The following is a 27,333-nucleotide window of genomic DNA, read 5'->3' as shown; positions in this document are numbered from 1 at the left end:
GCTGCCTAGTTATGTTTATTTCCCTATCAAAATTAGTCTTTAATCCCCATTAATAAGTATAGCCTATAGGGGGGTCATGCCGTACTATCACAACCCCTATTTCGTCAACATTACTCCACCATTCCCAAAATCATACGGCCTCCAGGCCCTCCACTCAATTGAAAACCCAACCATGAAACCGTTACGACCTCTTAGACGTTCACTTCTACACTGAAACAATCAAATCAATGATCACTTAACAATTTTGGTTCTTTAAATTTGCCAAATGTTTTAGTCCCCTTCAAATATTTTAACAATTTATGATCATAGATTTGACAGAAATTGCGGGATACATAAACATCAAGAAAGTCTCTTCAAATTTAAAAATATGCAACACAAAAAATTACACTATACACTAAAAAGACATAAAAGAAAAATAGCAGATATTACACCAAAAAGTTGTACCACACAACACTCTACAATAAATAAATAAATAAAATTAGTATAAGTTACAAAGATTGTATCTCTAAATATGAGTTCCTCCTAACTTTTTTTATTTCCATAGTTCCCATCAAATCTAACAGTCATATCACATTTTAGTAAAAAAATTGATGGAGACTAAGTGGGCATTTGGCCATAAGAATTATTCACTTTATTCCGGAATTTTTTTTTTCACTTTTCAGCGTTTAGCCATAAGAATTCCAAATACAACTTGAAGTTGTATTCCGAAATTCCAAAAACTAAAAAAAACTTATTTTTTTAAAAAAAAATCACTTTTTTACAATTATATTTCAACAAAAACTACAATTTTAAAAACTATGGCTAACTCCAATTCCAAAATTTCAAAAAAAAGTGAATTTTTTTTTATATCTATGAACAAACGGGCCCTAAAAGTATTTAACTTTGAGCAAACTTAAAAGGACCAAAATTATTAAGTGCATACTTAAGGAACTATTTTGAACCTACTTCAAACATAAGTCAAACATAAGAGACCATTAATAATGTATATCATGCCTACCGTACTATAATAGCAAGTGCCCTACTTTACCAATAACATTACATCTTTTCGTCAAAAATTGCAAACCCTTCTCTCAAGAAACCCTTAAACTGTGATTTTTCTCTTCACTCAATTGAAAACCCAACAATGAATAATCTCCGTATTACACACACCGAACAACAAGACAACCGTTACGACCTTTTCAACGTGCACTTCTACACCGACACAATCAAGACAACCGTCACTTCAGATCCCGACATAATAACTAACTGGATCTCCGAAACCTTAACCACCAATCGCCACGTCATCGCTGGTCTTGATGTTGAATGGCGTCCTAATTTCCGCCGTAACCAACAAAACCCAGTCTCGCTTCTCCAAATCTGCGTTGACCGTCGTTGCTTAATAATTCAACTGTTATACTGTCAATTTATCCCTGAATCACTTGTTAATTTTCTTGGGAACCGGGAATGCGTGTTTGTTGGAGTTGGAATTGAGAGCGATGTGGAGAAGTTGCTTGAGGATTACGAGATTAGTGTGGGGAATGTGGTGGATTTGAGAGCAAAAGCTGCTGATGCGTATGAGATGAGGAATTTGAGGAATGCTGGGTTGAAAGCACTGTGTAATGTTGTGCTTGGAAAAGAGATTGTGAAGCCTAGAAGTGTTACTATGGGGAGGTGGGATTGTGAGTGGTTGAGTTTGGGACAAATTCAGTATGCTTGTCTTGATGCTTTTGTTTCTTTTGAGATTGCTAGGAGCTTGAATAATGCTGCTGCTGCTGCTTCTGGGTAGTAAATCTTTTTTTTTTCTTCTTTTGATGAAGATATTTGGGTGGTTTTATTATAGTCAAACCTCGTTATAAAAAACATTTTACTGTGTCGGTCTGATTTTGTTCAGAACCGACTTTCATGTTATGTTTTGCTTATCAATAGCAATAGTAAAGTGTGTGTGTGTGTTTTTAAAAATATTGTTGAAGATATTTGGGTGGTCTTATTACAATCAAAACACGTAGTAACTACCTGCAAGAGTGGCTCAATTAGTTGAGCATGGTCTTTCATAATGGGGATTTCAGGTTTGAAATCACCTGCCTACGATAGTAGGAGATTTGCCTTCTGGGTCAAGCCTACCGCACGGGGGCCTTGCCTAGTGCGCGGGTTATTTTTCTTGCGTGGTTTTCGTATCGTACATGGATTGAGTTGAGTTTACCCCCTGTGCGCACCCAAAAGACAGGGGCTGCGGTTCTCATGTCATAAAAAAGAAAAAGGAACTCGTTGTAACTGTCAATCAGTTATAGCTACATTTCACTATATTGGCCTTCTTTCTGAAATTTCTAATGTTATGTTTTACTTCTCTATAACAACAATGACAATCAAATTAATGTCATCATATTGTAGTACTAAATATTAAAAATTGTATAAAATATTTATGATAATATCGTTAATGTGATGCATATATATATAGTAAAATTCAAGTACGAATATTTAAAAAAAAAAATTATATCTAAATGGTGCTCATCCCCTTGTTAATTTTCTCGGGAACTAGGCGTTTGTTGGAATTGGAGTTGAGGGTGATGTTGAGAAGTTGCTTGAGGATTATGAGTTAAGTGTTGGGAATGCTGTGGATTTGAGAGGGATTGCTGCGAATGCGTATGAGTCGAGGAATTTGAGGAATGCTGGGTTGAAAGAACTTTGTAGTGTTGTGCTTGGGAAAGAGATTGTGAAGCCTAGAAGTGTTACTATGGGGAGATGGGATTGTGAGTGGTTGAGTTTGGGACAAATTCAGTATGGTTGTCTTGATGCTTTTGTTTCTTTTGAGATTGGTAGGAGCTTGAATGTTGCTGCTGCTTCTGGGTAGTAAACTTTTTTGTAATTTTGTTGAAAATATTTGGGTGGTCTTATTATTAGAAAAAAGAGGAAGAAAAACAAAGTGAATTAATGATTTTGGTTCCCGTATTCTAATTATGTTTTGTCCATATTATCTGTGTTTTGAGATTTTTTGGCACCTATTGACAAAGATATTTGGCAATAAAATATGTATTCGCAGTTGATATTTACATCAGATTAAACAATTTAATTTTAGTAGTTAAAAACTAAAGTGACAATATATATCACTTATTGATGATTAAATGATATGTAAATGTTTGTATGGAAGACACTTGTGTTGTATTTACTGATTTGATGCAAGTATCAAGTGCGGTAATTAGTTACCTTTGTCAAAAATACATTTAATCTCAACTACCTTTATAGCTTGTTTGGTCTAGTTTCTTGCTTATTTTTTGGTATATATCTTTTGACAACAACAAATTCAGTGTAATCTCAAAGGTGAGGTCTACGGAGAGTAGAGTGTACACAGATCTTACCTCTACCTTGAAAATATTGAAAGGTTGTTTCCGATAGACCTTGGGTCAAATAATTGGTACATCTTTCGACAGCAAAAAATTGCATCTTGTACAGTAGGACGTAATTAATCATTCTTTCTTCAAGTACTCACTTAAATTAAAGTGGTTTGTCCGTGATTTAAAATAACCTGTTGTATCACATTTAAGATTAAACAAGATAACTTAAATGAAACCAGTAAATTTCACATCCCAGATACTCCGTTGCAGTACCCAGATGGTCGGGTTGGAATTATTTTCATAACATTATTGTATCAACAGAGATGTATGTACAAATCGTGTTACACCAATTGAAATAGCAGAAATATAGGTACCGAGTTAAGGACAACTGCGTTGTCCCCTTTCTGTATTCATTTCTCTGTAGAGCTAACACTTCTTCTATCAGTTAAAAACTATTCAAAATCCTGCAATATCTGCGGGGACTTTTTCAAGAAATCAAACAATATACTAGTATACTATCTTCGTTTAGCTTCATGGAGAGTCCAACAAACCTAAGCTACAGATTTCAGACCCTGATGGAGCTTCCCAGTGTGCAGTTTTATTCATCATCTCAGCAAATTCCCTCACACACTGATCCAATTTCAAACCATCGATTCTTCTTCTAGCCGCAGCAAGTTTCTTACCTGCCACTCTATCGAATACTTTCTCCCACCCGCTCTCCCACTCAGCATGAGCATCACATAGCTCGAGCGAGTTATTAGCCCAATCCGTCCAACTCCAGCCTTTATCTAGTCTATTCATGGCGAGCTCAACGCACGACCCGGTGCATGCGGGCGTGCACGGCCGGCACTTGGCCCCACTTAAGGGGCCTCGACTAGAAAGTGCTGCAACCGGAACACCATAATGGGAAAGTGGAAAGTCATACTGACGATCCGTTACGACGCAAAAGGGTAAACGCATAGTTAGGTAGGGAACTTGTTGAGTGGTAAGTTGGGCTTTGAATGCGCTTTCCGAGTTGAGCTGATATTTCCCTGCTGAATCCAGCTGGGGAATCATGGAGAGCCTTGAAAGAGCGATTACTGATGTGTTATAGTCGCCAATGCCGAAGCGATCATTTAGGCCACCGTAGGAGGAACCTGGAGGGACTAGGTAGTGACCAGGAATGAAGTTTTCGGGGCCTAGTGGAGCTGACCAGTAGCCATCAACTCGGGTCCGGACTATCCAGTCATAAGTGAAATTGTTCTGCTTTTGGTAGTCTTGGATCATCGTCAAACAACCCTCTACCAAGTTGAAATATTGCAGCAGACCCTGCAATTGACAAGATTTTGGCTCCATGTTCAGAGGTAAAAGAGGCGCAAAATGGGAAAGGGAGAGGGCATCTTATTGTCATGAAAATACATCAAACCAAACTAGTACAAGACTGTGTCATTTATAGTCACTTTTTATTAGTTAATCATTATTAAGTGCCAAATATGTTAAATTGTTTGGTTTAAAGTAAACAATGAGGACGAGCAAGTAGTTTCTCGCCATTGCCATAAGCCCCTAACCCCCGGTCAGCGCTTAATGTGGACAGCAATTGTTGCGCGTGAGAGGAATGAGATATAAAATCATGGTAGGGAGTGTTTTCCCCTTCAGTAGGCCTCATGTATCGAATCTGGATTAGTCGGGATCCCAATGCGAAAACTGAACACCATGTAAGAAACCAAAAAAAAAAAATGTAACTTGTGAATTACCTAAAAATCAGTAAACTCATTAAACCCTCTATTAGTTATGCGAATCACAAAAACTCCTTTACCATTGTCATCAGATTATTCTTTGCCAAATTTTAGATTTGCTTTTGACTGAAGAAAAAGTAGGTGAACCATCTATTGACTTTTCTTTTGGATTACTTCATCACCTGAATTTACAATTTAGTTTTTTTAAAATAACTAAAATTATACTCCCTTTATTCCGGTTTATGTGACATATTTTTTTAATCCATTCCAACAACAATGAGACTTCCAAGTTTAGAAAAATTAAATTTACAATTCTCGTTTTACCTTTTAAGATAAGCTTATAACCATACAAATATTATGTCATTCAAAACACGAGTTTTAAAAGTTTTATAGCTATACAAATGTTATAACATGTTTAAAAAAGCATAAGTTTCAAAAGTTTTCATTTCTTTCTTAAACTCTGTGTCGATTCAAATTGTGTCACGTAAATTGGCACATAAGGAGCTTCTCGATTCTCCTACATTCTCTATTTCCGCTAGTACAAATGGCGTAGAGTAGATATCACCTAATAAAAAGTGTTTACTTGATAATGACACCTTTACCTAATCGAGACCTACCTATTATAGTTAAATGTTTCCCTCTATTTCAATTTACATGAGAAAGTTGAGATTTTTCACGCCAGATTTACACCAAACCAAATGTTATAACAGATACTCATGCTTCTCCCTAAGGGTGGCAACATTATTCATCATTAATTATGTATTTATCTCCCAGCTAACTCTAGAATCGTTTATTTTCAGGTTTAATCAAACAAATATTTTCCAACCTAACAAAGGAAATTTATCAAATATAATTTTTAACCATACAAAGCTGTAATAATTTAATATAAGATGTTCTAATTCACATACTCCAATTAGATGCATTAATCCTCAACTAACCCGACACCCTGACTCATAAAGTCATAGAAAATTTCCTTTTAATAATAGTGGTGTATGACTAAGCTTATGGGCCCCCCCCCCACACACCCCACCCCACCCCAAACCCCAGACCCCTTTCTCACCAACATAATAACGGATAATATTATCCATTAAGACATAGACATATGAAAATATCTATAATTTTTTTCTCTGCTTAAATTTTGAACTCTGATCTCCAAAATTTTCATTTATTTCATTAATCGCCAGGTCTAATTCTTGACGCAAAGATACATTAAACTAATCTTTAGATGGATCTTCCACCAAAATAATAGTATTTTCAAGTGAAAGCATTTTAAACTAGTCCCAGTAAAATGTGGAGAAAACTGACTTTTGAGAGCAGGGGCGGATCTATTGGTTAGGGATTCACGTAAACCTAGTAACTTTTGACCTAAAATTTAATTAAAATCGCTAGAGAAATTCATAAACTTCAAATTCGACATTGCTCTCTATAACTGTTTTTGCCTCTGTATTATTTACCTAAAAAAATTGTCGAGGAGTACTAACTAACATGAGAGCCGCCAGCTTAAACCACCTCCCAACTTCCATTAAAATCCTTCTAGAATTACATTGGATGCAACGAATACGCCACTAGTATTTGTTTGTTACCATCCTAACCAACAAACACTTCACGACAATAAAAACATAAATTTTAATTCAACTTTTTGTTCATCAAAGCTGATTTATTTACCATAATTTTTTCCAAACCCTTTAGTCGTTTATCACACAGGATAATGTGAGATATGTCAAGATTAAATTTTGGATTAAATTTATAATTTATTTGATTGAAGGTATAAATTTATTTTTTATCGTGATAAATTTATACCTTCAACCAAACAAAGTATAATTATTTGATTAACTTCTAAAATTAGCTTATTTTGAAAAGTAATTTTCAAAAAAGTGTTTTTGGCAGAAAGCAATTTGTCTTTGACCAATTAATTTTAAAATCACTTTTTAAAAGAATCAAGATTTTACCAAACTTTTTTTCTCAAAAGTATTTTTCACAAAAAAAGTGTTTCCCTGAAAAACTAATATTTTTAGCTTCCGAAAAATAGCTTCTCCTACTCTCCAAAATCACTTATTTTCTCCTAAAAACTTATCAACCACATCACTTTTTTAATATAAGCACTTATTAGAAAAATAAACACTTTTAGAGAAAAATAAACTCGGCCGCTATCAGTCATGAACATTCCACCTTATTCCATCAAACTCTCAAACTTGGTATTATCTTATCCCATCTCTCAGTTAAAATAAATCAGTCCAAGAATCATAATCCCAAAACTATAATCCCTGGATAACTTAGCCCGCAAACCAAACCATTAAAAAGTTAAAAAAAGAAAAATCAGAGGAAGGAGATAAGAATATACCTGTATACCATTAGGTGAGTGTGAACCTGTTAAAACTCGTAGTTGTGACTCAGTTTCCGGTATATGCTCTGGCCTGAAAATTCTAACACTCGCAATTCTTGGAGCAGCTTTTAACAATGATAATTTATAAGCTTTATTATCGAATGGACTATGGACAAAAAGATCAGAATTATTTGGATAAACTTCAAGTATTTTCTGTATAATTGAAGGACCAGTAAGCTCAAATCTACGGGCCCCACCTACTAAACATACAGCAATTCTTGATCCATCCAACCTGTCCTTACTCACCGGAAAACCCGACCCGGAACCCGACCCGGAAATGGAAAAAGCGTTGAATATGAGAGTTTTACCAGTTGATGATATGTTGGATATTGAAGAAAATGATATGTATATAATGAGGAAAATTGATGGGAGAATTAATATTAACTTCTTTAAATCAAGATCTGAAACCCATTTTCTACAGAGATGAATGATTTTTGAAGGGCTTTTTAAAAGTGTTAACATTTCTCTAAAAGGTTTTAGAGAAAGTTTGTTGTAAAAGAATTGGATTTAATGAAGGAATATAATGGAGATTTTTCAACTATGGTTGATGAAGGGATATTTTGTTATGGTTGAATCATGAAGGAAATGCTGAATGGCTCATGCTTCTATCAGAAGATAGTGAAAATGACAACGATGATTATGAATTATACTATGATGATAATGATGATGATTTATAGTGGTAATGATATTGGGTAATACTTATAAGGGAAAATTCAACAGGTTTATAAGAGTTTTTTTTCTTTTACTTTTTTTTTTACCATTGTATCAATATTCGGGTATTATCTAGAGTATTCGAAAGGTTCGATTTAGTTAAATTGCATTCAATTTTTAGAATGTTTGATAATTAAAATTTGTTTTTTGAATTTTATTTGTTATGTTTATGAATACTGTTAGAAGTCAAAATCGAATATGATTGTGTTCTAGAAAGCAATGAGTTACGCATACAAATAGTAAGTATCTCTCCGTCCATCTTTTAATTAGTTAATGAAAGCAAGAATATTATGAAAAATCAAACTGGGTAATAATATAAATTTTGACATATCAATTTTTTTTATAAAGGGAAAATTCAGCATGTTTATAAAGGTTTGTTAACTTTGACATATCAATTTTTTGATTTTTTTCAAATTAGGAGTCTGTGTATTTTGATAATTAAAATTTGTTTTTTGAACTTTATTTGTTTATTTTTAGTAAATTATGTTTATGAATCCTGTTAGAAGTCAAAATCAAATATAATTGTGTTCTAGAAAGCAATGAGTTACGCATACAAATAGTAAATATCTCTCCGTCTCTCTTTTAATTAGTTAATGAAAGCAAGAATATTATGAAAAATCAAACTGGGTAATAATAATAAGGGGAAACTAAGCATGTTTATAAGAGTTTCGTGAACTTTGACATATCAATTTTTAAGATTTTTCAAATTACTAGGAGTCTATTTATTTTGATAATTACAATTGTTTTCTTATTTGTTTATTTTTAGTAAATTATGTTTATGAATCTTGTTAGAAATCAAATTCAAATTTAATTGTGTTCTAGAAGGCAGTTAGTTATGCATAAAAATAGTAAATATCTCTTCTGTCTCTCTTTTAATTAGTTAATGAAAAACAATAATAACTAATTATCGATAGCCGTTTTTGCCACGGAGAATTATAGTGGGACATGGATGATGAGACACATAAGATATTTCCATGCTTAATATGAGGGCTCCAATGGAATGTGAAATTTTTTAGCCTGTAAAGCTTCGAAACTTATGTGGCGCTAATCTAAATTAATTGAGTTTAAATGTTAGTATTGGACACCGAGTGATTAATTAACAAAAGATTTTAAGGGAGATCAGAAATATTAAACATTAGCTAATGTTTATGTTCTTGATAATATCGTCTACCATATTATACTCCAAAAACTTTACGTAAGAGTATTTTTATCACATGTTATCTTAATAAATAATATATAAAAGAATATATATATATATATATATACTTTAACATTTACCATAAAACCTTACTAAAAATCAAGCTTGTACATATTCAGTTTAATATTAAACATAATAATTTTAGATCAGATCAACAAAAGTAAATGTTTCAATGGCCAATAAGACTACAACAGGTTCAATCTAGTGATCTCACGGCCTGTAGTCCACTTTGGTTTTCTCTGCCATGCTGATAATAGAATAAAGAAATCAATTAAAACAAATATTACTTGGGGATACATTAGAGATAATCACAATACTCACCTTAGAGTCTGTTTGGAAAGCGACCTCGTCATTGGAATTGATCTAATTACTAGGTTAGTAATTACATAGTATTATAATTACAACGATCTGTTTATTTGTTATCACATAATTACAGTGTAATTATAAGCGGACTGTTTGATTGCACAAGTGTAATGACACAATTATTTTAATTCAAAAATTAAATTAAATTATCAGAAATTAAAAATTAATTTTTAAAAAATATATGCCTTTATAAATGATATTGGATTATGTATGTAACAAGATATTATTTCTTAGAAATATATTAATTAATAATCATATATTTGTAACTAAAATTGTAAAAAATAATTGATATATTTTTTTAAAATTAATAATATTTTAATTTGATTAATTATAAAAATTAAAAGCAAACTTTTTTGTGAGAACGTCATGGATTGGATGTTTGATTAAAAAAAAACTAATATTTATAAATATAATATAATGCCATAACATTATTCAAATGTTTGACAAAAAAAAAAAATATCAACTGTAACTAAAAAATAAACAACAAGCAATGTGAAATAATAAGTCAATATTACTAAAGGAAATAAATTAAAATCGAAAATATAACCTAAATTTAAAATTCGAAGAAAAAAAGTTTAACATAATACTCTTATGTCAAATGCCAACATTACATAAGTAAATTCCAATATAACTTAAGTAAATATAATTTAAAAGAAAGGGAAAATATAAGTTTATAACCTCATTGACAACGAAATTCTACTTTAATAACATCACTCATTATATGTCAAATTTGGTAATGACTCATTCTTTCTAATAATAAGAGGTGTAGTTTCGAAAATTAGAATAATAACATAGTTATGATAAATGAATAAAATAAAATAAAAATTCAAAAAATAAAAAAATATGAACAATTAAATGGAATCACAAGAAGTAAAGGTTGAGACTTGGGAATGAGTAAAAAGGAAATGAAAGATAAATAATATAAAAATATATAATAAATATTTTAAAAATAAAAATAATTAAAAAGTTAAAATTTTAAAATAAAAAAGAAGTTAAATTAGAAATTAAAATAAATTAAAATAAAACAAAAAAGAAATAGACTAAAAAAGTAATCCTGTAATTACGGGGTGTAATTATACCCAATTCTTAACCCCCCCTTCAGAATTGGACAATGTAATTACACTCTCTCAAGTACACTTAATTCTCACTTAACCAAGTAATTACTTGATCAAACAAATGGACTAAACTGTATAATTACACTCAATTACACCAATTCCAATTACCTGGTTGGCTTTCCAGGCCCTTAATGTTGAGGGAAAAAAATTGAATTGTCTTTCAAAGACCAAGGCAACAAAAAGAAAGAGAGAAATTACTAAGGCTATATTCAGTGACATATTAGTGGTTTTAACTTTGGTGCATGGAAAAGAAATTGCATTATCAAATTACTTAAAAAATAATTAAAATATTTATAATAAGTAAAATTAATAACTAAAATAATAAAATTAGGGTGAATAAATGTTTGAAAGCATGAAAGCGAGTGACCAATTAATATTTTTCTACTTATTTTAGTAATAGTATGACGACGTCAGTGGTCCTGACCTACGATTGAATAATTGATAAATATAGGAAAACAACAATCAATTTATTTGACCAAAAAGTTTTAAAATATTTATTGCGGTTTAGGAAGATTGCCAAGTCTGAGACGTTTCAATTATCCACACTAACCTGGTATTGAAGAGCTAGATCTAAATACTTGCTTCCTGTGGGTCCTTTTATTCTACTTTTTAAGAAAGATTTAACTTAGATATATTAATAGTATAAAAAAGAAATATACTATAATTTACCATACTGTAATTTGATATAGATTAGCATCATTTGTATTAGTTACTGATTAGAGTTTATCAACAAAATTAATTCATAATTATTTGATACTTGACTTGATTATACCAATATTATTTACGTCAATGAAATATTAAAAATTTAGATACCATAATACGTACGTATGTAAGCAAAAAGGGGTGGCGGTGGGTGGTGTTATGTATGTATTATAATATATTATTAGTCATATTTTATTTATATAATAAAACAAGAAAATCGATTAAAGTATTTCGCTTGCACAATTTCACTCCATTATATTATTTTGAATATTCTGCAATAGTCGGTGTTTAAAAATACAAGTTGTAAAGTAGGGGGAAGAATTAGATTATATCTCTACTTTCAGAAACATATAACCCAAAATAATTCAAATTTTTGGCACCTCAACTTTGAACTTGTCATTTTTTTATTTTTATTTTGGGTTTGTTGCGGGGAACCGGGGGGGGGGGGGGGTTTCGAGGGGGGGGGGGAGTACAGGCACACTTGTTTTGATTACTGCTTCTTCAAAGGTCAAACAGTTGAACTTTATGGCTCTGATTTAATGTCATATACTATTACATTTACAATTTAATAATATGCAAATTAAATGTTAGTTGAAAAAGTAACAAATCCGATTCGAGATCGTGGTAAGTATGTTCTGGAAAACACATGCATGCTTGAGATACAAGGTATGAAAAGGAAATTGGTTTACTAAGCAAGGTGAGTAATTATCATTTTCCCAACATGAGGATGTTTATATGCTGCAAATTCTTTATTTAAAAAGCTAATTAGTCATCATTTTCGCAACATGAGGATGTTTAGTTATATACTGCAAAGTTTTTATATAAATGCTTCATTAATCTTTCAAAATAATTTTTAGATTTTCAAAATAGGATGTTGAAACATTTAGATTTAATCCACACAAGATCAAGTAAATGAATAGACAATGATGAACACTTTGATATAGAATAGACAAGTAGAGAATACCTCCTAAAAGTCAATTCTTGGTTGAAACGTCATTTAACTTGATATAATGATCTTTTCAAATCTTCTCGAAGTGGGGTATAGAAAAATTATCGTATTTATCTTAGGTATCACAATCAATATATGTAAAACAAACAACTCTTCAAATGTAACATTTTAGGAGAAGCGTAATTCTTCAGTTATGGAACCATCAATTAGCTGAAAAGTTAATTAAATTTCTATGAACATAAAATTCATACCTTAAACTCAATACTTTTGATTTGATTACCTAAATCAAGGTATTAACTATGGTTCGGGAATCTTTACATATTTAAATATAGAAAATCTTGTCTACCCTTTTAGCATAAATTTTTTCATTAAGTTGTTTTTTTTTTGGGAAGGGGGGGGGAGAGGGGGGGGGGGGGGATGATCAAAATGTTTCTTATTCCATTTGGTCCTTAGTGTATAAACATGGTGTATATGATCTTGAACGTATTCTAAAAAAGTATTAGTTTGGTTCTAAGCCATATAAGTAGAGATGATTGTTTTGTTTCCGTTCTCAAAATAAATGGAGGCCTTCGGCATGTACATTACATGTGAGCAATCAAACTATTCCTAACCCCAACTTGAAAGAGTCTTGAAATTTTTTCCGATATAGGAGCAGTGCTTGAAGAAAATTGTAATTTTATACTAAATAATAAATATATCCATTGGATTATGTAAGAAAGTCTAGAATGTCTTCGCTTGCAGAAAGTAGATTGTGTATAGAGGAAGATGCTGAGGGCTTCGATTTATTTTAATAGTAAGAATAGCTATTTATTTTACTTATATGGCTTAGAACCAAAATGATTAATATATATGTTACAGTTCACTTTTACGCGGTACATAAAAGCTTTTAAGAGGTTGTGAGCTCTATTCGGATTTTTGTATTTTTAGACTCGCCACCTAATTTATTAAAGAAATTAGGAAAACCAAGTGGAAAAGGGGTTATCAAACAAGAGAAAAATTCTTTTAAACCAGAGTTAGAGGTAAGGATTCTGGTGATCCTCTAGGGAAGGTTTTAAGCACCCTAGTATTAAGAATCCGTAGAATGCGGTTGACGTAGAAGCTTCAATGTGTGACTACCTCTGATTATTTGCAAAAAGAGTTTTCTTTCTTGTAAAATTGTCATAGCCTATCATAACTCATTTTTTGGCAAAAATCTTTTAGGGAAAAAGAGTTGGGTTTCCTTTGAAAATATGTATAAGTGTTGAACTCATTGCATTTCCAGACCAAAACACGCTTAATATTTCTCTTAAGTAGAGTTCCACTAATTTGGTCCAATGTCATGTCATTTTAGTCTTTATAAAATTTGAGAAAAAATGATTTGAGTATATTTCCTTCGTAAATATATCATAGTTTAATAAGTATAAAAAAAAGTTTTGTAATTCATTTATCTCAGTCCAATTTTAAGGTCAGCCATATCCTATTTTTAAACCTCTACCTTAAACTACAGTTGTGTATCTTCTCTTATTTTTTCGACTTAAGGTTTGGGCTTTGGACCCAAAAAGGTCTTGCAACAAAAAAACCTTAAGTTCTCAAAGTTTTGAAATCCATTTTTTCTGTTATGGAAAATCAATTTTATCCTCTTTATATCAAAAATCAATTTCCAATTTTTCCTAAAAATAAGCTCGCAAACAATTTTTTCCATTCTTTTTCATCCGCATATATATATATATATATCACTTTGCCAAAAATCCATTTACTGATTACATGCATCATTTATCTTTTATCAAGCCAAGTTTAAAAAGAATTCCTAAATCCTAACCATTGGGTTTCAACAATTACAATCGTTTGTTTACATATACAATATTATAATTAAACATAAATGTAAAATGAAAGAAGAGGGTTAGGCTGTTGGGCCCACCTAAATCTATCAGTTGCCATTTTCACCGATGGTTGGGCCTTCATCTCCTCGGACTCGATCAAAAAAAGAAGTTGGGCCTTTGGCCCAACAGAAGCGGATAATCGGCCCAAGTGACCCACGATGATAATTTCATGCAAAGAAAGAGGGGAAAAGGAGAGATACGGTTAGAGAGCACCTAAACTTATTAAATAAACAAACAAGTACTTAAAGAGACAAAATCACATAAACAAACATATGTATATATATATATCGTATTCAATCCATGTACACAAACAGATTAATTAATTTTAGGTAGATAGAGAACAGCCCCAATCGTTATGGCTAAAGGTGATATTCATACATTCAGCCCATTTGAGTAATTACACTTTCCTTCCTCAGGCACACAAATGAGATATACCCACGATATACATGATTTACAACTCAATATATACTAGGGTATATAAGAGGTGTGTATACCTGGTATATCTATTGTATATCCGTCATCACTGCAGGTTTTCAATGAAGAAAGAAATAAAGAAAAAGAGGACAAGTCTTGTATAAAAGAGAGGCATCTAATTCAACCAATTCCAACATCATGTATATGCACCTATATCAAAAATATACAAAAATATACTCAAGTCCTTCCTTTATCATCCTTGCCTTGTCATTCCCAAGTGACAACCTCTAGACCCGTACTTAAACAGACCTTTTCTTCCATTTTTAATGAATACTTTTGATTAAAACATGATTTTATTCAGTCTGGGCTTAATGGCTCATACGCTCACATGCAGGGGACAAATTTGATACAAAGGCAATGAAATGAACATGAGAGACCACACATCATGAAAGGTTAATGCAAGGACTAAGGCCAAACAGCATATGGACATGTACAGAATTCAGGTTGAAACCCAAACAGGATTACCATTCAGATCATGAGACTACATTAAACAAACAGATACAAATATGTCAATGTCTAAACTCATTTATCAATATTAGATAAGAATATGACCTATAACTGTTCACAACAAGTAACACAACCAAATCAGTGTTGCAACAGAGGCTAAAACTAACACAGGGACATATACAAACCACTAACAAATGAACCTTCTCATAAATACATATACATTAATGACAGTCAAAGCATCCAAGTAAATATCTTATCTAAATCAACAGGCTAAAGCACAAATATGAGTTGAACATAGGTTTATATCACTGACCAGAACTAAGCATGGATCATGTTCAAATAGGCTATGGATTAAACAACTTCTAATGAACACATAATTGGACAATTTTCTCTTTAAACAGAACTTACAGTCATGCTAATGATTAGGTAAACTTATTTTAGCTCATGTTAGGTTGAAGCAGTAACTAAACCAGGCTGAACCGCACTGATACATACAAACAAGATAACAACCTAGCATGTATGATTTCTAAACTAAGCTACATAACAACTAATGCTAGTCAGATTTAACTTGAAACTCATAAATTAATTAAATTTTAGATTAAGCAGAGAACCATATCAAACAAATATATGAAAAAAACCTATTAATAGACTAATCTGCCAGAAATTAACATAGTTACACATGACACCATATTAAGTTAACCAAAACAGGCATCTAATACATAATCATCATGCTAATCTAATAACTAATAAGATAAGATGACATGCTTGCAAATAGTTGACTGGACCACGTCTAATTAACACTAAACATACATACACTATCAAAACTTAACATGCTTAATGACTAATCAATATCAAAAGAATTTAAACTAAACATTAAGCTAACACTAACACTAATACTTCACTATCACATAAGCATAAATTAAACAGACATGAAGAACATTAAGAACGTAAAAAAAAAAAAAAAAAGTAAAGGAAGAAGGTTTACTTGTGTGCAACCTTGGTCGAGAATGCAGTTGGCAGATCCTTTTGCTCCAAAACACCAATGCTTAACCGCAAACAAGAGAATAAAACAATTTTTTTTTTGGGTTTAGGGTTTAGGGTTTACTAAAACTCAAAGAGTTAAAGGTCTCTGCCAAAGGCTAAAACCCTAAGTAATTCGAGTTTGTTTGTGAGTATATCTTAGTGCCTTCCAAAGGCTCTGCCTTTTTGCCATTCTCGTCCATTGTTGACGACGAGAGAGAGAGAGAGGGGCCTTGCGACTGCTAGGGTTTCTCAAGGGAAACCCTTGTCTCAAACAAATGAGACCTGAAAGGGTCGTTTGGCCTTTGTTTTTGTGATCTTAAGGGGTCGTTTGTGATTTGGGTCAGGTCTGGCCATTATGTATACATAGATCGTGTATATGCGTGTATACATGTGTATATACGGAGGGGTGAAATATGCTAATTTAACGAATAAACAAAATTTAAAAGCTTGACCCTGATAAATGTCCAAATCCACCCTCAAAAAGAAAGTGTACACGGTCGTTGCAATATAATTTACCTAATTATGAGTTGGGGTCGAACTCCATAGGGAACAATATACTAGGAGATCAAGCAAGTTAGGAATTTTCACTTTCTACACTAATCCAAACACTTTTTAATATTTGATTTTTGGTTTAACAACTAACAAAGATAAAACTAACTAAAAAGCGGGAAAAATGATCAATGGCCACAAGCATGGATACAAGGGAAATTACGCTCAAGTAACGATCCAATGTATTTTATAATTTTATAACTAAGAGCGAGTTTATGTTAATAGATAATGATTTCTTAAATCTCACTGAAAGTCTTCCAATCAAATCAATGAATTTCACTCTAAATTTTTCCAAGCTTCAGGGTGTGATATTAAGCACTACCAATTGAATCTCAAGTTAACTTTACTATTCCTAGATCAAGTTATTAGATGGAGTTTAAAGCCCCAAATTCTTGTTAATTAACTTTTCCCAACCTCAAATTTTCTTTTCCGGGTTCAAATCCAAGTAAATGGGCGAGTCCTAGGGTTAGATAATCTCTTAAGAAACATTAAAGAACAAGATTAATTAAAGACACAATGACCCACATAATTAGAGATAAACATCATACAATACATAAGCATAACAAGAGTTTCAATCCAAGACTTTAACATATATTTCCATAAACAAGTTTCAAGCATTGGAATGAAATACTACACACTTAAATAGTCAATAAATAGCAAGGAACTGAAGAAATGAGTAAAAGATTAAGAAATTTCTCATCAAAGTCTTCAAATCTTTAATCCTCTAGTGTGGGTGTAAGAACCCTAGCTCTCCAAGACTTGTTTGAATGGCCAAAGATGTGGGAAGTTTTCCCCTAAGTTTTCCTCTTATAATTCCCCAATTTTCCAAAGTCAAAATATGACAAAATAAGCCCCTAACTTTCAGTTTTGCAAATCTGACCCCTTTTTGCATTTTTAGCCACTTTTTCCGTTTTCTTCAATTTGGCCTCTTTTGACTTGTTTTCACTTGTTTTCTCTCCCGATCACTTCTAAATTACATAAACCTATAAAATAGAAGTAAACGACATTAAATGCACTACTTTATCAATCAAACATAGCAAAAATATAAGATTAAAAAAGAGATAGGTTGGTAAAATACCAACTTATCAGATCCTTAATAACATTTCAATTATGATCAAATTAGAACTAATTAACCAATTAGACCCTTTTACATACACAACTATATGCATAAAGTGACTAATTATTGCGATTATAACCCTAAGATACCTTTAATCATGCAATTGGCTATTTCAAATATAGCCACAATTAACACATAGCAATTAATTGACTATCCCAATTGTAGCCACAATTAACTAATTGTAGTTAATTTTGAAAATAAATTCAATTTAGTTATGCAAGTTGTAAAGTTGTAATTGATTATTTTATTCAATTAATCAATTTTCTCGAATAAACGGAGTAAAATATTTGTCAATTAGTCATTTAACAATTTAAACAACGGAAAAGGGCCTAAAATACCCTCGAATTGTTAGTATTGGTACAAAAATACCCCCCATCCACCTTTGAGCCCCCAAATACTCCTGACGTCCACCTATGAGGTCAAATATACCCCTGTCGTCCACCTATGGGGTCTAATATACCTTTATTTATATTAGTCTCATCTCATTTATGACGTGGCATGATAACATTTAATTGGTTACTCCTTATATTTAACTAATCTAATTAATTTTAAACTATGTTTACCGGATCCCAACCCACCTACTTGACAAATCGACCTGCCCAAGTATACCATAAGTATTTCCTGGTAAGTGTGAAAGGAAATGGTTACCCATCACTCACTGCATAGTGGTTTTATTTTTTTTGCTAATTTTAACTATTTTTTCCTTTTCTTTTGGGTTTTGTTAAATTACTCTTCCTTTTAGAAGGTTATATGAAGGTTATTAGCTGGATGAGAATAACTGAGCGAACAGTGGATCAATTATTATGCAGCCTGGTATTAGTGCTTGAATTAAGCATTAGCGTACCACAATTTTTATTGTTTCCAGTAGAAATGAGTGATAATTTGATAAAATTGCTTCGCTTTTAGCCTTATTTAATTTGGGGCTGGTCGAGTTTGTCGGGTAGGTGGGTTGGGATCCGGTCAACATAGTTTAAAATTAATTACATTAGTTAATTATATGGGGTAACCAATTAAGTGCTGACATGTCATAAATGAGATGGGGTTGTTAAAAATAAGGGTATATTAGACCCCATAGGTAGATAGCAGGGGTATATTAGACCCCATAGGTGGACGTCAGGGGTATTCGGGGGCTCAAAGGTGGATGGAGGGTATTTTTGTACCAATTCTAATAGTTTGAGGGTATTTTAGGCCCTTTTCCGTTTAAACAATTAATTGAATAATTGTCTTGAACTATTTTGAATTAGTTTTGACAAACACTTTACTATTAATGGTAAAATATGCAAAATACTTTTAAATGATTCACAATATATGGTTGAAATTATTTTGCCAAATGAAATGACAAAATTTATCGAAAGAAGAAAATCATTTTGGTTTATAAAATGCATATTTACTCCTTTTGAGATCCAAGAAACTCCGAATAGTTAAATAAAATTATTGGAGGGCCAAAATTAGGTGTGTGAATATATATATATATATATATATATATATATATATATATATATATATATATATATATATATATATATATATTAAATAGAAAAGGATAAAAATGTCATTAACGTATTAGAAATGGCTAAAAAATGCTCTCATCCCACCTATTGGGTCAAAATTGCCCCTCCTTCCACCTATTGGATAAAAAATACTTTCCACATATTAGAAATGACTCAGAAATACCCTTGACGTATTAAAAATGGCTCAAAATGCCCTCCTTCCATCTATTGCATAAAAAATGACCTCCTTCCCTTATTGTCAATTTTGTTTTTGAGACAATGCTATAAAGTTGCAATTATAAGCTAAGTAGCCACACCAATTTCATGGATTAGAGACCCCAATCATGGTTGAAGTATGGGTTGGCATATAGATTCCAATTTATTATTCCATTTCCTACAACTTCTGATCATTTCAATTACATGATTTCACTTCAAAACTTTCAGTATCCATACTTTTTATCAAAGTCTTCATCGAAACTTCTCGTTTTTCAGGATCCTTAATTACATAATTACATCTCTTATTTGTTATCAAAGGGCTAAATAAGTTTCTTTGCACTTATTGTCTGTTACTATTTAGCATAAACTAAGTAATGTTTTAAGCAGAAGCAGATCTAAGATTCTAAGGCGGATTTTGTGGATTCACCTGAATTTATTAATTTTGAGTATGAATATACATGCATATGATAAGATCATACTTATTTCAAACCAAATAATCTAAATTCGGATCACCTTTGATATGTGAAGATCTAATATTGCAGTAGTTCGACAGCTATTGCTAGAAAGTAGAAACATAGATCACTTTTGAGGCTAAAGTGATTTGTTATAATTAGGATCCCTTTTGTCATTGAACGTAAGCATCAATTTGTAGCCTATTTGATTCGGTTCACAACTCCTTTTCCTTTTTCAAGTTCCCTAATAATAACTGATGAAATGAATCTTGACTGGATAGAACTAAATTCTTAGGCGTGCAAAAATTTACCAAAACACTTAAACTAAAAGATAAACTTCTATTGAGCTTTAGAATTTAGGTGGATTGAATGATCCAATTGTTGACACCTAATTTTTGCCCTGCATTTATTTTCTTTAGTTATTCAAAGTTCTTGAGTCACAAACAGAATGAAATACACATTTTTACAAGTCAAAAATGATTTTACAAAATTATTTCAGTGATATTTTTCCATTTCCCTTGGCAAAATATCATCAAATATATTATTTAATATCATCCTATGTATGCTGTATATTTTCTATAATTTTGAAACATATTCTTCAGAATTTTAATTCACAAATAGTGAGAACAATTGCTCAACTAATTGTTTTAAAGCTATTAATACCAAATTGATAAATATTGTACTCCGTTTAATGAAGTAATTTGATTAATTAAATAGATAATCAATTACGTCTCAATATTATAATTTATTTGGCCATAATTGCAATTACCTTCAAAATTGATTAGAATTGAAATTGCTAATTATGTCACAAGTTAGTAATGACCATGATCGAAATAGACAATTGTTTGCTATGCTTTAATTAGGGTTATAATTGAAAAACCAATTATCTTTTCTGCATGGTCATATTTGAAAAGGTTAATTAGCTTCTATACTTTAAACATGGATATAATTGAAATGATTAATAAGTTCCATACTTTAAATTGGCTACTTATTAAATTAATTGATAGCACCTTGGTGTATATATGTATATATATATATATATATATAAAGAGAGAGAGAGAGAGAGAGAGAGAGAGAACAATTATCATAGGAAGTAGTGTTACAACAATAAACTTAATTAATTCAGAATCTGTAAGACAACCCATACAAGCACCCGAAGTCCAAAGCAATCCATATTCCCTTCATCAAATGCCTAAACTCCTTTTCCCAATCAAAACCTTTGTGATATAAATCTCTCTTTGTATAATAGTATTAGTTTTCAATAATCTTCCAAGTTTCAGAAGTAGTTTTTTGGGGTTCCCCGAAAGGGAAACCTCTCTCCGTCTTTAAGTCATGTAAGTTTTTATAACTATGTTTCTGTATTACTATCGATTATGTACATTATTAATCTATTTGTTGTACAAATCTATGTTATATAAATCTATGTTTAAATAATTTCTAGTTATTATGGATCTATTACTCTTAGTATATGGTTAGTCTTTTAATTTCTTAATAAACTTGATGGATTAACCTGTAAATTCCTAGGTTTTGAGAGGCCACTAAAATGTCCAAACATCATAAAGGACGAAATGTTGGGTATGTCCAGGGTGTGGTTAAAGAAGAGGATTATTAAGAACAGTGGTTGAGAGAAAGAGATGAACAGTGTAATAAGATTCATGACTGGATAGAGTCCAAATTAAAAAAGAAAAGAAAAAGGGAGATAGACAGAAACTTAGAGATATAACTACAAGATAAGAAGACATTCAGGAGTGAGCAAGTACCGAGTAGGATTGTTAAAAAGATTCTTTAACTTTTTGAAATCCGAAGTTGAAGTCCAGAAGCTCCTATAAATAGAGACCATTTATGAAGACGGAGGACATGATCAACAACCCATACAAGCACCCAAAGTCCAAAGCAATCCATATTCCCTTCATCAAATGCCTAAACTCCTTTTCCCAATCAAAACCTTTGTGATATAAACCTCTTTGTATAATAGTACTAGTTTTCAATAATCTTCCAAGTTTCAGAAGTAGTTTCTTGGGTTTCTCCACAAGGGAAACCTCTCTCCGTCTCTCTCCATCTTTAAGTCATGTAAGTTTTTATAACTATGTTTCTGTATTACTCTCCCAGTTATGTACATTATTAATCTGTTTGTTGTAAAAATATATGTTATATAAATCTATGTTTATGTATGTATGTATATATATCGAAATAGACAATTGTTTGTTATGTTTTAATTAGGGCCAATTATCTTTCTGCATGGTTATATTTGAAAAGGCTAATTAGCTTCTATACTTTAAACATGGCTATAATTGAAATGATTTATTAGTTACATACTTTTAAATTGGCTATTTGTTAAATTAATTGATAGAACATTTGGACAAAATTACCCTTATATATATATATATATATACACACACACACACACACACACACACACACACACATACGCATATATATATATATATATATATATATATATATATATATAGACACACACATACACATATATACATGCATGTTTGGGCCTTTCCTTTTTCTTTTACTTTTAAACAAACCGGGCCTATTCGAATCAGACCAAGACCTGGACCAAGTCCCCAATGTCTATGAGATATGCGACCAAACGACCCTTACAGTCTTCATTTCAGAAGACAAGGGTTTCTTGTGGTGAAACCCTAGCGCCGCGTTGCTCTCTTCTCTCTCATCGCATCATCAAGCCAAAAATGATAAATTCGCAGTGTACAACTGTTTATGCCAGGGTTGCTCAACCGATTTGGGCAAAGCAATTAATGCTTTTCCCTTTCTCCACCATGCTTTGGCCAAACGAGGTATAATTCTCCTCTTCTTTTACTTTTTCTACAAATCAAGGTTAAGGGATTTGTACTCGCTTCGATTTTGAATACTCGTTTGTCATTGGTTGATAGTGATTCAAACAGATTAAAGAGAATTCGTTGAAAACTGATTGTCCCACATCGAATTTGAAAAAAAACTTTAAGGATTTTGGGGTTCTATATACACAGAACCCTACCCTTCACATTCACACACACCTTACAAGTCTCAAAAATTAGAAAAAGTTACACAAGTCTTTCTTCGAATAGAGCAATAGTGCCCAGTTTAGCCAGGGTTTTAGCTTTCAACTGAAGCCTTTAAGTAATTGGGAATTTAGTCTAAAAATTTATTTTCTTTTGTGGCTGAGCATCGGAGGTGGAGGAATTAGGCTTCCCAAATCCATTTTCGACAAAGGCTGCACAAAGAAGAGGTAAACCCCTCTCCTTTCATTTATTTTTAGCATTTTTGTGTGTTTTCTGTTTATTTATGTATGATTAGTTTGTGACTTTGTGTTGGTGTTTATGTTTTAATCTATGCTTATATGTTAGTTAGCTAGTCTATCTAGTCCCTTATGATAGTTTAGCTTTAGTTTATGGTTCTGATTTAATGATATACTATTACATTTACAATTTAATAATATGCAAATGTCAGTTGAAAAAGAAACCAATCCTATGCGAGATCGTGCAATGTATGTTCTCGAAAACACATGCATGCATGAGATGCAAGGAATGGAAAGGGAATTGGTTTAATAAGCAATGTGATTAATCATCATTTTCCTAACATGAGGATATTATTTATGTACTGCAGATTGTTTATTTAAAAAGCTAATTAATCATCGTTTTCCCAACATGAGGATGTTTAATTATACACTACAAATTATATATAAAAATTCTTCATTTGTATTTCATATTCAATTTTTAGATTTTCAAAATAGGATGTTGAAATAACTAGATTTAGTCCACGCAAGACCAAGTAAATAAATAGAGAGTGATGAACACTTACCTCGATCCATTGATAACTGAACGGTAGATAATGCTCTTTTAAAACTCAATTCTTATAGTAATAACATCTTTCTTAAACTTGATATAATTATCTTTCCAAATCTTCTCTAAGATGGGGTAGAGAAAAATTATCATATTTGTCTTACGAATCACCATCAATATATGTAATACAAACAACTCTTCAAAGGTAACCTCTCATGAAAGGCGTAACTCTTCAGTTATGAAATCATCAATTATAAGTGAGAAGTTAATTAAGTTTCTACGCACATAAAGTCCATACCTTAAAGTCAATACTTTGGATTTAATTAACTATCAAGGTATTTAACTATGGTGAGGGGAATATATCTTTATATATTTAAATCTAGAAAATCTTATATATTTAAATCTAGAAAATCTTGTCTACCCTTTTACGAGTAAAATTTTCGTGAAGTTGTTTTTTCAGGGAGAAAATAATCAAAATGGTTCGTAATATATGAGCTTTGGTCCCATTTGGTCCTTAATGTATAAATACGGTGCAAATGGTCTTGAATATGTTTAAAAAATGATCAGTTTAATCCTAAGCCATATAAGTAAAGATAATCGTTATTTTTTGTTGTCAAAATAATTGGAGGCCCTCGGCATGTACACTGCACATGAGCTATCAAACTACAAAACAAAGGTAGCTTCTTGTATCGTTCAATCAAATTTCAGAATCCACATCAAAATTTCTAAACCCAATTTGAAAGAGCCATGAAAACAATTTCGATGCAGGAGCAGGGCTTGAAGAAAATTGCGATTTTATGTTGAATATATTCAATGAATGTAAGAAAGCCTAGAATGTCTTCGATTGCGGGAAGTAGCTAGGTTGTGTATGGAGGAAGATGCCGAGGGCTTCGCTTTATTTTGACAGCAAAAGTTTTAGGACCAAACTGACCACTTTTTAAAGAAAAGGGGTCAAAATGCTCTTAACGTATTAAAAATGGCTCGAAAATGTCTTCCTTTCATCTATTAGGTCAAAATTTCGCTCATTCCACCTATTGGATAAAAAATGTTCTTAACGTATTATAAATGACTCAAAAACACACTTTACGTATTAAAAATGGCCTCATTCCCCTCTACTGGTCGCTGGTTTTGTGGTACGGCCTACGATCTTGCTTTTCTTTTCAAAATTTTGGGTGATTTTGGTATGGAAAATTCGAAGCAATGTTTTAGCTGGGAAAATTTCGCTCTAGAAAATCATTTTATTGATTGCGTTTTATTTGCCGAGCAAGATGAAATGATATAGCAATTGCGGAGCCAGGAATTTAGCCAAGGATGTTCAAATTTTAAAGGAGTGAATATATTTTTTTACAGTTGAGTGGGTGCACAAAACATTTTTTTTATTGATTAGTGGGTGCACCCAAAATTTAAAATCAAATTACATATCATTTAACTAAATTAATATGAAAACTTAGAATTATGAAACTATCAATTGTATAAATCCAAAACTAACATAGAAAAGTCAACAAAAACAATTTTAGCAACTAGTTGAATTATATAAAGAATAACACACACCAAAACTAAAAATTAAAAATAAGAATAATCATGCAACATAAAAAATAAAAAAAAAGTAGTACCTACTGCTATTGGTAGAGTAAAAAAAAAAAAAGGTCGTAGGCCAAAACAATCTATAGGTAATATGAAAAAAAGACAAAGAAATAGTAGTTGAAATGAAAAAAAGCATGCCTCTAAGTATTTTTCTTTTTTTGTTGCTTTATTCGAAAAAGTAGAACGAGAAGAAGAAAATAAGATGGACATTTTTACTTGATGTGCAATACTTTAGATGATGCGTTTCTAAATTTTATAGATCGAATTAAATATAAAAAGATAGAAAAACAATATGTTAATTCGTTCAAAATTAAAAAAGAATTGGTATGGTCTAATAAAAGAAGAGAATAAATATGTTCTAGTTATAGAATCCTACTACTAATCCTTGTGTCACGTTGTTAAGTTTTGTTTGTTTTATTTCGGTTTTTTCTTAAAAATGACTACAAAAGGCTAAAAAAGTGCTAAGAACGGATCGAACCACGGACTTGCGTAGTCTCAAACGCACACCCTGCATCGCAGGACTGTCACTCTCGATTGTGACAAACGGTGTGCATTTATCGGTATACCCCAAAAATCCAGAATATTTCACCTATATATACGGTCTAATTTTGCGGCGAAGGGTGTTCACTTGACCACCCTTACTTGGTTGTAGCTCCGCCCCTGTGATATAGTAATTGCAGGGTGACGCATACAGTGGGTAGAGTATTTGTTTTCCTACTACAGTGAAACCTCTCTATAAAAATATCGTTGGATCCAAAAATTGTTGACTATTATAAAAAATGACTGTTATACAACATTTGTCATTTAAATAATTATTGATTGTTATAGGCAAAAAAAAAAATGCATAAAATCTATTTTTTTATTTTTTTAATGTTATATAAAATAACAAAATTATGTAAATTTTAAATCTCAAATATATGCATAATTCACTAGCTAAACATTAAAGAAAGTTAATACAATTTTGACTTTTATAAATAGCTATTGATGATCATAGATACTCTATTTTTATTAAGATGGTTAATTATTATACGGAAAAGGCTCAAATATGCGATCGAACTATAAAAAATGGCTCATTTATGCCAACTCATCAATAGTTTGGCTCATTTATGCTATCGAACTATCGGAAATGACTCATTTATGCCAATCATCAATAGTTTGGCTCGTTTATGCCATCACCTGTTATCAAAATGACTAATCCATGCCATTTTTCATTAATGTCGGTTTTACAATACCAGATATGATACGTGACCTCCAACTAGATGTCTAGATTATGGTTGTGGGTGGGTTGGATGTATGAGTCGTATTTTTTATTAATTTAGGATTTAAAATTGGGCTGGTTTAAACGACATAGACCTCTAATAATAGGCGGAGCTAGAATTTGAGGTTTGTGGGTTCTGAATTCAAATCTTTAAATTACTAATTTATACATATTACACAAATTTCTTAAAGCAAATATAAGGTTTGAACAAAAGCTTGTGGGTTAGCCGGAACTAAAATCTTCACTATGGCTCATACTTCTAATAGTGGAGGCCACGTTTCATATATGGTATTATAAAACCGGCGCCAATGAAAAATGGCATGGATGAGTCATTTTGGTAACGGGAAATGGCATAAATGAGCCAAACTATTGATGAGTGGCATAAATGAGCCATTTCTGATAGTTTGATGGCATAAATGAGCCAAACTATTGACGAGTGGCATAAATGAGCCATTTCCGATAGTTCGATGGCATATTCGAGCCTTTTCCGATTAGTATATTACCAAAAAAAAAAAAAAAAGATAGTTGTTATATGGGGAGTAATTTTACAAAGAGAGTCTTTTTGTTATAAAGTTAGTTGTTACTCTTATAGGTAAAATATTGTTATAGAAAAAAAAATTTAAAAAAAA

At 31.6% G+C, this 27,333-nt stretch overlaps 3 protein-coding genes across 3 annotated transcripts; 2 read left to right on the top strand and 1 right to left on the bottom strand.

Annotated features, from left to right (window-relative positions):
* The first annotated feature begins 1,026 nt into the window (after positions 1–1,026).
* LOC132040436 (3'-5' exonuclease-like) lies at positions 1,027–1,978 on the top strand. The gene has a single exon (XM_059431073.1). It carries the CDS (start codon positions 1,124–1,126, stop codon positions 1,763–1,765), a length of 642 nt encoding a protein of 213 aa, XP_059287056.1. The 5' UTR covers positions 1,027–1,123; the 3' UTR covers positions 1,766–1,978.
* Positions 1,979–2,032: 54 nt separating this feature from the next.
* LOC132039310 (3'-5' exonuclease-like) lies at positions 2,033–2,827 on the top strand. The gene is made up of 2 exons (XM_059429815.1): positions 2,033–2,089; positions 2,516–2,827. Exons 1-2 carry the CDS (start codon positions 2,033–2,035, stop codon positions 2,825–2,827), a joined length of 369 nt encoding a protein of 122 aa, XP_059285798.1.
* A 749-nt stretch (positions 2,828–3,576) lies between these two features.
* On the bottom strand, positions 3,577–8,059 carry LOC132039913 (uncharacterized). Its single transcript, XM_059430472.1, has 2 exons — positions 7,365–8,059; positions 3,577–4,616 (listed from the first exon to the last, which is right to left on the bottom strand). The coding sequence occupies exons 1-2, from the start codon at positions 7,866–7,868 to the stop codon at positions 3,840–3,842; spliced, it is 1,281 nt and encodes a 426-aa protein (XP_059286455.1). The 5' UTR covers positions 7,869–8,059; the 3' UTR covers positions 3,577–3,839.
* Between the last annotated feature and the right edge of the window lie 19,274 nt (positions 8,060–27,333).

The sequence above is a fragment of the Lycium ferocissimum genome, chromosome 12 (genome assembly GCF_029784015.1).
Source record: "Lycium ferocissimum isolate CSIRO_LF1 chromosome 12, AGI_CSIRO_Lferr_CH_V1, whole genome shotgun sequence".
In the NCBI taxonomy this organism is placed as follows: domain Eukaryota; kingdom Viridiplantae; phylum Streptophyta; class Magnoliopsida; order Solanales; family Solanaceae; genus Lycium; species Lycium ferocissimum.
This window is presented reverse-complemented; position numbering and strand designations above follow the sequence as displayed.